General features: G+C 41.0%; 1 protein-coding gene across 2 annotated transcripts in view; it reads left to right on the top strand.

The window, feature by feature from the left end:
- dock1 (dedicator of cytokinesis 1) overlaps positions 1-4350 on the top strand; it is a 203865-nt gene extending 199515 nt beyond the window's left edge. For both annotated transcript variants that reach the window (XM_084342187.1, XM_084342188.1), the window contains exons 51-52: positions 521-672; positions 3447-4350. In XM_084342187.1, coding sequence (XP_084198313.1) covers positions 521-672; positions 3447-3542 — 248 coding nt within the window. In that variant the 3' untranslated portion in view covers positions 3543-4350. The remainder of the gene's footprint in view (positions 1-520; positions 673-3446) is intronic.
- Positions 4351-13154: the final 8804 nt, after the last annotated feature.

Here is a 13154-nt window from a genome sequence, read left to right as displayed (position 1 = left end):
GCTCCTCAAGGCCTGTCAACACACTTTAGTAAAAACCCTGGATTTACCCTTTGACCTTAGAAAAAGTGTATTGAATGTTTATATTGTGTTTATGAAAGCTTAATACGGAGGAGTTAGAGTCATTTGTAGTTTCAAAGTCAAGATATCATAATCAGGGTTGAGCAATAAAGTTCATACTTGACTTTGGAAATACTATTTTGACAAAAACTAGTTTAAAATTCACTTACTGCTGTAGCTTTTGAAGTCACAGAAGACACCATACATCAATAGTACAATACAGTACTCCCCATGCCCACTAAACTCATCTTTTCTATGTAAAATCAATGAAGTGTGCGCAGGGATTTAGCTCCACAAAACTTCATTTTCTCTCATTTTCTTCTCGTTCCTTTAATGAGTCTAAATGATGGGGAATTCACCATAATAGGCCATGTGATCTATTCTGGGTCCCAGTCGTACAGTTTAAGAAATACCCATGTAGTCTGATGATGAATGTGAGCTGATGAGTGCCCTTCTTCAACAGATCTGGAGCTGAACGGGATGGGCTGCTCTGACAAAGGTGAAATCCCTCCTCCGCTGCCTGTGAAAGGCAGCACGGCTGATTATGGCAACCTGCTAGATAATCAAGACTTGACGAGTCCCTCGACGCCTCCGCCGCCCCCGCCACATCAAAGGGTAGGTGTTTTAATTAGGGCTGAGAGGAGCTCCTTAATGATGCATGGCACTTATAATGAAACAAGAGGCCGATACACGCACTTGACAATCGGGTCAACCTCCTCCACTCTCCCCTACTGCTCTACGTCCTGCGATGATGTCCGTGCGTTCATGTCTGCGTGCGTGCATGCATGTTTCACACTCACGCTCGTGCTTACACTGCATTTGTGCGTCATTTTTGGGTAATGTGTGTCACAGAAGTGTGTGGGCATCAGTCAGTTCGCAGCAAGGGCTTACACCCTCCTGTCCACCCTGCTGTTATTTATACTCGCCCCCCGCCCCTCCTGCGGCCGGCCGGCGCTCAGACGTGATTGATTGGATGATTACTTTACCCCTCACATCCATCAGGAGCCCTCCCGCTGTTAATCAGCGGCTCGTCTCTCCACACTCGCCGACGTCTCCGCTAGCCATCCTCTCGCCACGCCACTCCGTTAACTAATCTTATTTATCCACTGTCACGCCCCGTGGACAGGTAGTAAAACGCAGCCCCTGCACGCAGTGTGGCAGCGGGCTGACGGCAGCGTCGTGAGAGCAGATGTGAGCGACAGCCGCTCCTCATTTACAGTTCTTGATAGAGGCAGAGGTGAGCTCCTTGATGAGCATCACTGCTTGTGTGTCGGCTCTGTTGTGACCTTGAGTGTCTTAGGAGGGACGGTTCACCCCAGAGTCAAAATGACATAATTTTCCCCTTACCTGGAGTACTATATAACCACCTGGAGTATAATGATGATAATGTAATGTGACTAGATGGCACTGGGCTTTTGGCACAGTAATGCCTCCTTCCAGAAATCCTGACCTGGTTACTCAAAGATAATCCACAGACCTTGTGAACAGGTTGATGTGGGAACGATTTTCTTTCTACCAAATCACCACTCAGAAGGAAGCATGCATCTACTCATTGGTGAGCTGCCAGCCACCCAAGCTTGGTAATGTTACAGCTAAGCCAAGGAGGATGCCAGTAATGTTTAAATCCTGCGCTACTACAAGCATGAGCCTCTCAAACCCTAACCATAACCTTCATTAGGGCCGATGCCTCCAAAACTTTCACAGCAAAACAATCTACAGTATCAATAGCACTCCAGCTAAGAGGAAAGAAAATGTCTTTTTTTTATTATTTTTGGATGAACTTTCCCTTAAAACATTTTTTTTCTTCCTATCAGGAGTGAATAAAGATTTCAATTTGATTTTAAGTGTCTCCATCTTCAGCTACTATGATCTTGAAGCCCCAATTTGTAGTTTTTCACCACTTGAATATGGAGTAAATTCATAAAAACATTCAGCATTCATCATATGGACCTGTTCTGCTGTGGCTTATTGATTGTGAAAACAAAAAATCATTTACCAGCATCAGAAAACATTTATATCTTTGATTAAAGCCAGGCTCAGACTACAGGAGTTTTGGGCTGATCTAACTTCTTCTCCTCCCAAGATGGGAGGTGAATTTGATTTGGGACCTTGGTCGGCACTGTTCTTCTGTACTAATACAGATCCAGTCTTATTTCTCCCGAACTGCTCACAGCCCCAATAATAATAATTTCAAGTTTAATTTCGAGTTATTATCTGGATGATTACGTCAGTACTTTCCAAACAATGAAAGAGACGAGTCTACGAGGAGACAGACGCTCACCAAAGCAGTTGACTGAGTTCAAGCAACGATAAACATTCTTGCCCTTGAAGCTAAAGTTAGCGAGCAAGCTACTGTTGAAAAATATCCACAGGTCTCCTGGGGACACAGTTCTGAATGATACTTCCGGTGCTCGGCAGAACAAGCGCAAGTAACGAAGTATCACAATGACTGACACGCCGGTGTCACTTTCAGAGCTTCAGAAGTGTTCACTAACACTTTTAAAGTCACCAACGTAGATGATAAATGAATGATGCACTGTACCAATCGCTCTGAGAGGATCAGTGTCTTTTTGGCATGGAAAACGTTGGTTCCGGTTAAGTGACAGGAGCGCACAAAGACGCAGCCATAATTCCTGCAAGGCATCATGGGGGCTAGGAATAAGGTGGATTAAAACTGACATATAACATCTCATCTCCAGTTTTCACTAAAGAATAGAAGCTAAAAGAATTTATCCTTCTTGCTTTTGTTGGGTTTTTTTCTACAGCAAGTCATTGCACCACGTCCGTCTCCATCTTGTTTACATCTACTCTCCCGTAACATCACTGGAGATGGTGCATTGCTTCCTCTGGCACAGTAATCTTTATAGTATCCTGTCAGGTCTTGTAGTGTGTGCATGTTTGAGATTAGAGAGAGGAACATCTGTAAAGATTCTCCTCAGGTGCATGAAGCAACCAGGAGAGCTCCTGTAGTCTGATCCTGGATTTAGGTGTCTAATGCTGCAGCAGGATCAGCCTGCTTGATATCAGCCGATCCAATAATAGATGTGGGGTGTCTAGAAGGAGAAATAGCTTCCATACAACAGTCTTTGTGTTATAATGGAAGTTAACAGATTCTTGCTTGTGTCTCTTGCCTCTCCCGTTCAATCCTTTGCACAATCGTACGGACTGATTAGTACGATGATCTCTTAATCTGACACAGTGACCGTCTTAAAAGACAGAAGTGTTGTGTAAGCTGATCCTGGCATTAGCACCTGTAAGAAAAGATCTGTCAGTCAATGTGTGAGTGATAGCAGCTTTAAATCCAGAGCTTTTGAATTAAGTGCAAAAGCCAAAGACGTCCTTATTCGATAAAATGGCAAATTAAAGCTCACTGTTTTGTCTGCCTGCAGCATGTTCCACCTCCTCTGCCCAGCAAGACCCCTCCTCCACCTCCTCCCAAGACCACCAGGAAACAGGCCTCCATCGATTCAGGAATTGTACAGTGAACAAAGACGCTGACAGTCGGACCAAACAACACCCTGACAACACAACAAAAACAACATCAGCAGTAACCGCTCATCCCCCCCCCCCTTCCAAAAAAAAAAAAAAGCAAGCGGCTGTTTTTACCCACACATTCCTCGCTTCCTGTCCCAGCTTGACAAGATGAATACCTCACTGCAGCCCGCCCCTTCATATCAACTTTTTATTTTTTGCCTTTCTTGTTTTGCCTTCAGTTTGACGATGATGCAGTCTGCAACAGGGAGCATGTTGCACAGATGAGTAGTCACTGAATTTATAGATGCTGTCTACCATGCCCTCTTCAAGACTCTATCGGGATGTTGTGTTCAGACAGATAAGCTTGGACCAGCAGCTTTCCAATACTGACCCCCTCTCACGTGTATGAGAGCGCATTAAAGAATAATCTCTTTTTATTCATATTCCCACTATGTACAGAGGTTTGTATATATGATTTTATTTTATTTCAGGTTTTTTTTTTAATGTGATTTGATCATGACTCTTTTTGTATTAACGTATCATTAGTTTAAGTGGCATTTATATGCAACAAAAAAGGGCTGGTAGGTTTTGAATTGACAGGGACTTTACAGAGTTGGTATGTGAGAACCTATCAAGGATTTTATTGGTAAAAAAAAATTTTGGAGTGCACATACAACTAACTCCCATCGCATTATCATTGTTCAGACCTTGTCCTCGATTGCTGTAACCTTGGATTCCCATAATAATGACTGTTACCAATTCACTACTGACATGACTTCTGAATAAACTTTCAAATGTATGTATTTTTAAAAAAAACAAAAAAAAACGCTGTGTGCCTCATTATTTTTTAGTCTTCAGCGAGAGATGCCGAAAATAGACGCAAGTGTTTTCTTACTTGTGAAAATCCAAAACAAACCGCCAATCTGTACGCGTCTCCTCAGTTCTGCCGAGCGCTCTGTAACATGATTGACAGCCATCACAACAGGCACTTCATTATCAACACACGGGAGTTTTACACCGGGATGTGTTACGCCACAGAACAACTTCAATATAGGCTAATGCAGTCTCATTTACATAACGTGTCTGCTCAGCAATGATCATTTCTCTCTTTCAGTGCACAAAGCGTGAATCTGGATTGTGGCCTATATTGTAAGAAAAGTTGAGCGGCGTAGATGAGCCGATAAAAACCACACGTGCCAGCTCTGTCATTGAATTCTGGTTTAATATGAGATGCTCATACTTAAATGTCTCTGATAAAAACTTTCTCCGCTCTGCTGCAGTGTAATAACACGTCAAGTGAACGGCAAAATGAGTAACTAAGAATAAGAAAATGAAAGATAAATAGAAAGTCGGGCATTGTATCCATCCCCAAGCCTCTTCACACAAAGTCAACGATTGATAAACGTGGAAACAAATACCAAGAAAATATACAAGGACAGGTGAGGAAACTCTTGTTTCATTTTGCTGCCTGAAAAAGTATAGATTTGCCTCATGGGACTCCCATCCAAGAAACACAGGCTGACAAGTGTTTTTTCTCATCTTCTTTATGCTCGATGGGTTTAATGTATTTTGACTCAAAATTAATGACTGCAGCTTGAACCCTTAAGTAAGTGTATAATTATCTGCCGTGCAGCAGCTTTAAATTGAATTACACTTTAATTAGTTTAGTAACATTTGCATTACTTTGGGCGGAAAAACTTGGCTAATATAAAGTTCCATGACGGTGATCATTCTGACATAGACGACATTTGAGGCGAAGAGTTTTTAGGAAAAATAATTAATCATAAGGCCTTTCCAGACTTTATGTTGAAGTGAGGTGTTTGAGAAACTTTAAACAATAAGTCAGTTGAGTAACACTTAATATTAAGGTACACATATTCACCATTTACTAGTTGCTGCTTCACATGCATGTTAGCAGCATTTTGGCTCTTTATTGGTCATTATAAAGCAACTATATATAAACTATATAATACATGAACTTCATCATCATCATTAGTTTAAAAAGGGTTAATATGTGTCTAACTACTAGTGAATTAGTTACGAAGAAGACCTTACTTTAGGATTAGGATTATAGGATTAGGAAAACACTTGTAGTTTTGTGTTTTGTTTAGTGTTATTAAAGGAAAAGTTCACCCAAAAATGAACATTCAGACATCATCTACTGTCCCCCATGCTGATTAAAAAGTCCAGTGAAGTTTCCACAAAACATTTCTGGAGCCTTGCAGCAAAACAGCGTTGCCGCATTTTCCTGAACAACCGAAGTAGATGGGGACTTGTTTTAAAAAATGTAAAAATAAAACTTACGCTAACATCAGCCCTTCTAAAGTGGGTGCACAAGCTCAACTGCGTGTCGAGGGGGTAAATAACATCTTCAATTTGGGATCTCGAGGCTTCCAGAGACTTGGATTACACCAGACAAGCTGTACGGAGCCATTTTAGGAGGTTTTTTTCAGTTGTTCTTTTCATTTTAAAACAAGTCCCCATCTACTTCAGGAGAATGCTGTAACGCTGTTTTGCTGTGAAGCTCCAGAAATGTTTTGTGGGTTGTGAAACTTGAAGATGAACATTAAATGACTGGATTTTCTTTTTTTATATATATATACTTTTCCTTTAAGGGAGAAGCTTGTGGTACTAACACTTCATAAGACCCTTACTGAAGCATATTAAGACCATACTTCATATACAACAACTTCCTTACTTACTATCAATGAGCAGTTATTAGGAGGTTATTGAGGGATAAATGAACCTAGTTGGTGTAGAATATGGTCATGCCAAAGTAGACATTAATGAGTTCATCATAACAACTACTGAAGAGCCAATATGCTACTAATATGCATGCATATAAAGTGCTTTATTAGTCATTTAGCTTCTCATATTAATAAAACAAATTCATTAGTTCATCACACATTTGTTTTGTTTGCCGGTCTCCAGCTGTTATCCGTGCTCCATCGACTCAAAGCTCCTGTAAAATACTGTGCCGCTGATCCTTCAATTTCCGGAGCGCCACTCGCACATTTTGTAAGTGTATTTACAGGCCCCGCTGTCTGTACCGTAAAACCGGCTTGCGGGACCTTTTCTTAAAGTGTTTGCCCCAGGTGGCTCATATTCTTCTGCTCTCATATTCTGCTGACACTTTGTGAGTGGGTGTCTGCCTGAGGAGAAATGCTCAAACTGGAGCATCTGTTGTTTGAAGGTGTTTTTTTTGTTTTTTTTCCTTTTTCTTTATCTCAAGAAAGTTATAGCGCTCTCTTGTCCTAATTAGGAACACTGACATCTCCTCCCTTGGTGTTTTTGTTTGGGGAAAGCTGTCATAGGAGACCACTCGTGAAACACAAGCTCATGGGTGATTTTAACGTGTTTTGTCAGACTATAAAATGTCTCATTAATGTGTTTGTAACTCAATGCTGTTTCTCAAGTGCTCAACAATAAACCAAGTACATAATTAGACTTAGAGTTAATTATAAAGGTGGTAGAGCTTCATCATTTCTATAGAGAGGATACTCATCTCCAGTCTATACCATTTCCTGCCATGCCTCCTTGACCAATCACCCAAGCTCCTTCTATCCTCACGTGTGTGTGTGTAAGTTGTCGAACAGTAAAAAATCCATTTAATCCTGGTGAGGACCGATCATTATTGTGCTCATGTCACCCCGGCTGAATACAAGGTACAATATGTGCTCCACGGGACCTTCATTTGACCATCTGTCTAGCTGATGAATTGCCCTCCAAACACAAAAAGAAATGGAGTCGGTAATATTCAATAAAAATGCAAGTTTTACTATCTCACCAGTGTTATTTTCTGTCATGGTTTCCTCCTTTCTCATTCTTTTCTTGCAGCCACTATCAAGGCTTCACCACCTGACGCTCTCTCTCTCTCTAAGGTCCATTACCCTTTGCTACGGCGCAGTACCGGGCTCCACTAACAAGAACAAAAACATGATGGTGTTCATTAAAGCGTTCGCTCGGTTGCTAATGCGCGTTCGACCCACTGCATTGGTGACTTGACTTGTAACACTGTTGGAATTTATGGTTTCAATTGATTCTGATGTGAAAAGCGTAGGGAGCAAGTGAGGTGTCGCGGGAGAAATATGACCTTTGATGGTCACTAACTAATCAACCACTCCTAAATCGCAGATCAATACCTACAGGCCGAAGAACAGAGTGCCGGAGAGTTTCCTGCTGCGCTGCTAAACAACATGGAGGCGGTTAACGAGCAGGCAATCACACTTTGTACATTAATTATTTAAAGTGTACATTTTCAGCATATAATGTCTATAATGAGAATTCCTCCTTCCCCTTTGATTTTGCAGTATTGAATCACATTAGATGCAAGTAGGAATGTCTGGGTAATGGTGAAATGCAAAAAACAAATGTGAAAATATCAACAATTATCTAAAAGTTGAACTCAAGGACAAAATGTTCAACATAAGATAATGGATTTTAAAGGGACAATTCACGCAGAAATTAAAAATAAATATTCTACCTCTAACCTGTAGTGCTATTTATCCATCTAGGTTGTTTTGCTGTGAGTTGCCAAGTTTTGGAGATCTCGGCCGTAGAGATGTCTGCCTTCTGTTGAATATAATGGGACGAGATGGCCCCTCAGCTTGTGGTGCTCAAAGCAGCCAAAAAAATCTGAAAAAACTCAACAGCGATGTCTCTTTTCAGAAATCATGACCCGTTTACTCAAGATACACAGATCTAATGAGCAGTTTCACTTAGGAACTATTTTCTTTCTAGCGAACTACACCTGCCAACCGGAATAACACCTGAATAACCGGGTCATGATTTCTGGAAAAAGACATTGCTGTTGAGTTTTCAAATATATTGTTTTGGTGCTTCGGGCGCCACAAGCCAAGCGCCATTTAGTTTCATTGGAGAGAAGGCAGACGTCTGTGATAACTCCCACCAAACTCACAGTCTAGATGGATAAATAGCACTACAGGTAAGAGTACGATGAAAAATATATGTATAGGGATGAGCTGTCGCTTTAAGCATCCCAGTGAGTTATCACAGTGTGACAGTGATCCAGCATGCACAACAACGGGACCATTAAACAGAGGCAGCTAAATGGAATTTAGCCATCAGTTTTATTATTTACACCTGTGCTTTTCTCCCACTGAGACGTGTCAAAATGTCCCAATGCCAAAAACAGGCCTGCTGTGTTACTGTGACACACCTGCACTCATCACTGGTGCAGCTCATTGTTTTTCAGAGTCACATAATTAATTTAATGGTGATCACCTGTGTGTGTAATAAAAGTGTGACAGTTGAATAGTAAAAGCACTTGAAACCGGAAGGTCCAACAGCTGCTCAGTAAATGTCCGGGCACAACTCCACATCATGAATACAAAGCAACAAACAAATCTGCGACAAGGTTACTGAAACAAAGTACAATGAGGTGAATCATAAAACAACATGGCACAGCTGTAAATGTGCCTGGAGCAGCCCCGTGGACACTCGGGAGCAGCTACAGGGTATTATGGCTGCCCCTGTGATTCACCAAGAGCAGTTTGATGGAGCCGTGCAAAGAGAAAGCCACTGTTAAAACAAAAAAGAGAAAACTCATATGACATTGTACTCAGTGAGGCCTGGTGGTTGCAGCATCATCCTGTGGGGATGTTTTTCTCCTCAGCCAGGAAGGTTTTGTGAAGGTAGCGGGAACATAAATGCACCGAAAAAAGACAGGAATCCTGGACGAAAACCAACTGCGACCTCCAACAGAAGTGCAATTTGGAAGATTTATTTTCCGGCAAAGATGATGACCCCCAAACACAATTACAATGCTACACAGGAATGGTTTCAAAAGTTGGTATGTCAGAGTCTCAATCCGTTGTATTTATGGCAATATTAAACTTTATAGTGAACTTTACCGAAAAGAGCAATATAACTAAAGCAGGAAAGTAGCAGTGAACCCAGGATGAGCGGTAAGATATGCTTAAAAAAAAAGAAACAAGACAAGAAAATGGTACAAAAGAGACTAAAACAAATAAAAAATGTTTTCATAAAACACCAGACTACAACAGACTATTTGCATCTGCTAGGGGTGCTCAAACTTTTTCTCTTGTAGGGCCAAAATGCAAACTTGTAGCAGACCACAGGCCAAAAACAAGCACCTAGAGACCATATTCACAGCAGGTGGGAATTGTCTTTACTCAAAGTTGTCCTGAGGGCAGGAGGATGTTACTTCAGCCCTGGGACCAGAAGAGAGACTAAACAACTTACAGCTCTGCCTTGCACATCAAATCAGGCTACTAGATAGCCCTAGCTTGCTATTTTCAAACAACATATCTCAGCATTATCATTATAGTGAAATGCACATTGTGCCATAATGACATGTCTCCCCATAGCAATATCCCTTCACACTGACATTTTTAAATTCATGCAATTAAGTAGTCCAACTTACAGCTCTGCTTTGCACATCAAATCAGACCAAGGATGCTAGTTCAACTGGCTACTTCTCTCCCCTCTTGCGATTGGTTGTCAGATTGAACCAATCACAAACGTTTCTGCCCTCAGGACAACTTTGAGTAAATAAATTTCCCACCTTGCCATGGGGGCCATTTTCCTCTGGCATCATGATCAGGGTGGGAAGCTGGTGGTGGTGGTGGGCCACCTTTAGCCAGCACATTGGGCCTGGGTGACTCTACTTAGAGGTGCAATATGTAAGAATTTTGTTTAAAACTAAAAAATATTAACAGATAATTAAGAAACAACAGTGTTGACTATATACTTTGGTGCAGAGTTATCTGTTGGAGTTCGCATGCTAACGGGCTAGCCCTGAGCCACTTTGTACTTCAAGAGGTGACTGTCCGATAATAAACAACCCCAACACGGCCGCTAGGTGCACTATTAACTGAGCTTACTAGCTACCGGCAGCTAGCTGTGTGTTAGCAGCAGTCAGCAGCTGTTTACACAATGAATTTGACTGGTGGCCAATTCTTACATATAGCACCTCTTTAATATTTACTTGAGGGGGGTAAGTACTGTAGTCAACCTGGTTACTACTTGTACTTTAATTAAAATCAGTTTTACAAATGTTTCACTGGCATTAAAAAGTTTGTTTTATTACATCCACACAGTGATTTAAAGATGCAAAACATAAAACTTGTTCAAGGCCAAGGGGGTGGTCTTATATTCTTTCCTATTATTATTATTTTTTTTAGTGACTGTAACCTGCTTATTGCATTGCATTGATGAGCTCATTCTCTCCGAGCTGTAAGCTGGGAATAAAAAGTTTCATCAATGGCATAATTCACTTATCAAGGATACCCAGTGCAGACTCAATATCTATCCTTGCAATTGAAAAGGGATAAAGGGTGAGGCATTTCAGCAGTGGTAATATTACATAGTTAACTGGCAGCTATTTCAATATGCTCTCAGTGATTTGTGCTCAGGCATTATGCTTCACCCTCTCTCTCCTCAAAGCATGGGGAAATGCATCGCTTAATTGAGAGGATTTCCACAGGCTTTGTGGGGGGAAACGCTGTGAGCTAGCTCCTTCTCACCGGGAGAAATGTATTTACAACGCACTCTATCCCCATCTCATTTGTCATTTCAGCCTGGAATAATGTGTATATTTCCCTTCTCTCCTGACACACTTTTATTTGCTGGGAGGCTGCAAATGTGCACGCGCCTCTTTAAATGTCTCCTTCGCATAATGAACGAGGACGATATTTCCATAAATCAACAGCCGTGCCTACTGTATATCCAATCACAACTGTCCATGGGGCTTTCCTGGCTTTTTTCCCAAATGGAGGCTCACTACAAGTAATGCAGATGGTTAGTGGCTGCATTTACACTGTTAATGTGGCAGACACTCATAGAACACAACTTTTCAGATGTTAGCTTTTCTGATATACAGAATATTTTATATTTGGGATGAGGTTATTGTATGTTGTTTTATTGCCAGCAAAATGCATGAACAAGACTAATGCAGGTTATCTGCTGGGTAGCTTGAGAATTTACTGCCAGGTATCAATAAAACTTTATCCTACTCTATAAAACTAGGTCTACAGCCATGCTAGCAGCTCTGTGATGAATGTGTTCCTTGTTTAGCATCTGAATTTCATGTGTCAGCATGCTAACATTTGCTAATTAAGCAGTAGATACAAAGTATAGTCAAGGCCTATAGGGAAAGTCATTCATTTTGCAAGTATTTACTCAAAAACTCAAGTGACGTCTGTACCAAATATCACAATAATCTGTCTGACATGTAACTGAAAACCACAATCGAACCTGCTGGTGATGCCGGAGGGAAAGTCACCAAAGTCATTGTGATTTATCATCTGGGGACGATGAATGTTTCATGACAATCTATTCAATCGGAACATTTCAGTCTTGACCAACAAGCTTGACTGACCGACTTAGTCATCCATAGAGCCATGTGACTAGCCTGGCTAAAACATTTCACGATGGATACAAATCTGGTATGACAGCAGCAATTGTTTGAGGCAAATGTCAAACATTTTGTTGGCTTTGGTAGCACATTATGTAAATATGATGCCTTTATCCAGTTAAATAACAACCTCTGTGTCTCACAGTATTTATTGATGCTATTTACAGTTAACGGTCTAAAACTGAAGAAAATACCATATAATTAATCCTAAAAGCAACATGGTAATTGCCCTTCTAAATGTCAGCCTGTCTGGAAACTAAAATATCTTCATATACGTCAGCTGCTGTAAGCAACATGTACAGCTGCCTGCTGTTGCTCCCTGTAAACAAACGTGCAGCTTCAGCAGCAATCAATGGATGTCAGCATGACAGTAAAGTGTTGTGTGGAGCTGTCACAGATAGTGTCACGCAGGAACCATAAGGCCCCTTTTCTATCTCAGCAGAGTTGTCACCGAGTGGTTCAGTAAACTGACTGAATGAATTGTGTTCAGGAGCAGAGCAAACATCTCTTGTGTGGCGAAGAACAAGGCTCGTCTTATTTTGCTGTTTTGTGAGAGTGTCTGCATTTCATACCAGAAATATGAAGAAAACATTGACATCGAGGCAAATCAGCTGTTTGCCTCAGTGTCACTCTAATGAGATTCTTTATTCAATAGCAGTTTAGTAATTGAGAACATGATGCTGTAAAATGATTCAATGCAAAATATTTATTATGATGTCAAAGCAAGCAAGAGCTATTTGAAAAGACAGTTATAGTCATTTTTTCCATGCAAAAAGTACTATTGTTTGATGGTTCCCTGTTCTCGAATGTGAGAATTTGCAGTTTTTGTTTGGTTTAGGTTAGTGGTAGTTACAGTAAATTGATTTTCATTTGGTTTTTGGACTGTCGGACAAAACAAGAAATCCAACTGTGACCCCTTTTAGCTCCCTAGCTGATGAACTGAACGTCTTTTATGCCAGCTACAAGGCTAGTACACATGCTAGTCGCTGCTTCAAATAATACCTTTAGTGGGAAATCCCCATTCTCTGTCACTGAGAGGAGCTTGAGGAAGGTCCTAAGGAGGGCAAAGGGGAGTAAAGCTGCTGCACCCAATGACATCTCTGGCTGGATCCTGAAATCCTGCCCTGATGAAGGTTTTTACCAAACTTTAAGAATTATCTATAGTTTCTCCTGGTTTTATTGTGTCAATCCTTTTGATATTGTTGCAGTAAGTGCCTCATTTCAC

Source organism: Pagrus pagrus (genome assembly GCF_965226575.1).
Source record: "Pagrus pagrus genome assembly, chromosome: 21".
Classification (NCBI taxonomy): domain Eukaryota; kingdom Metazoa; phylum Chordata; class Actinopteri; order Spariformes; family Sparidae; genus Pagrus; species Pagrus pagrus.
This window is presented reverse-complemented; position numbering and strand designations above follow the sequence as displayed.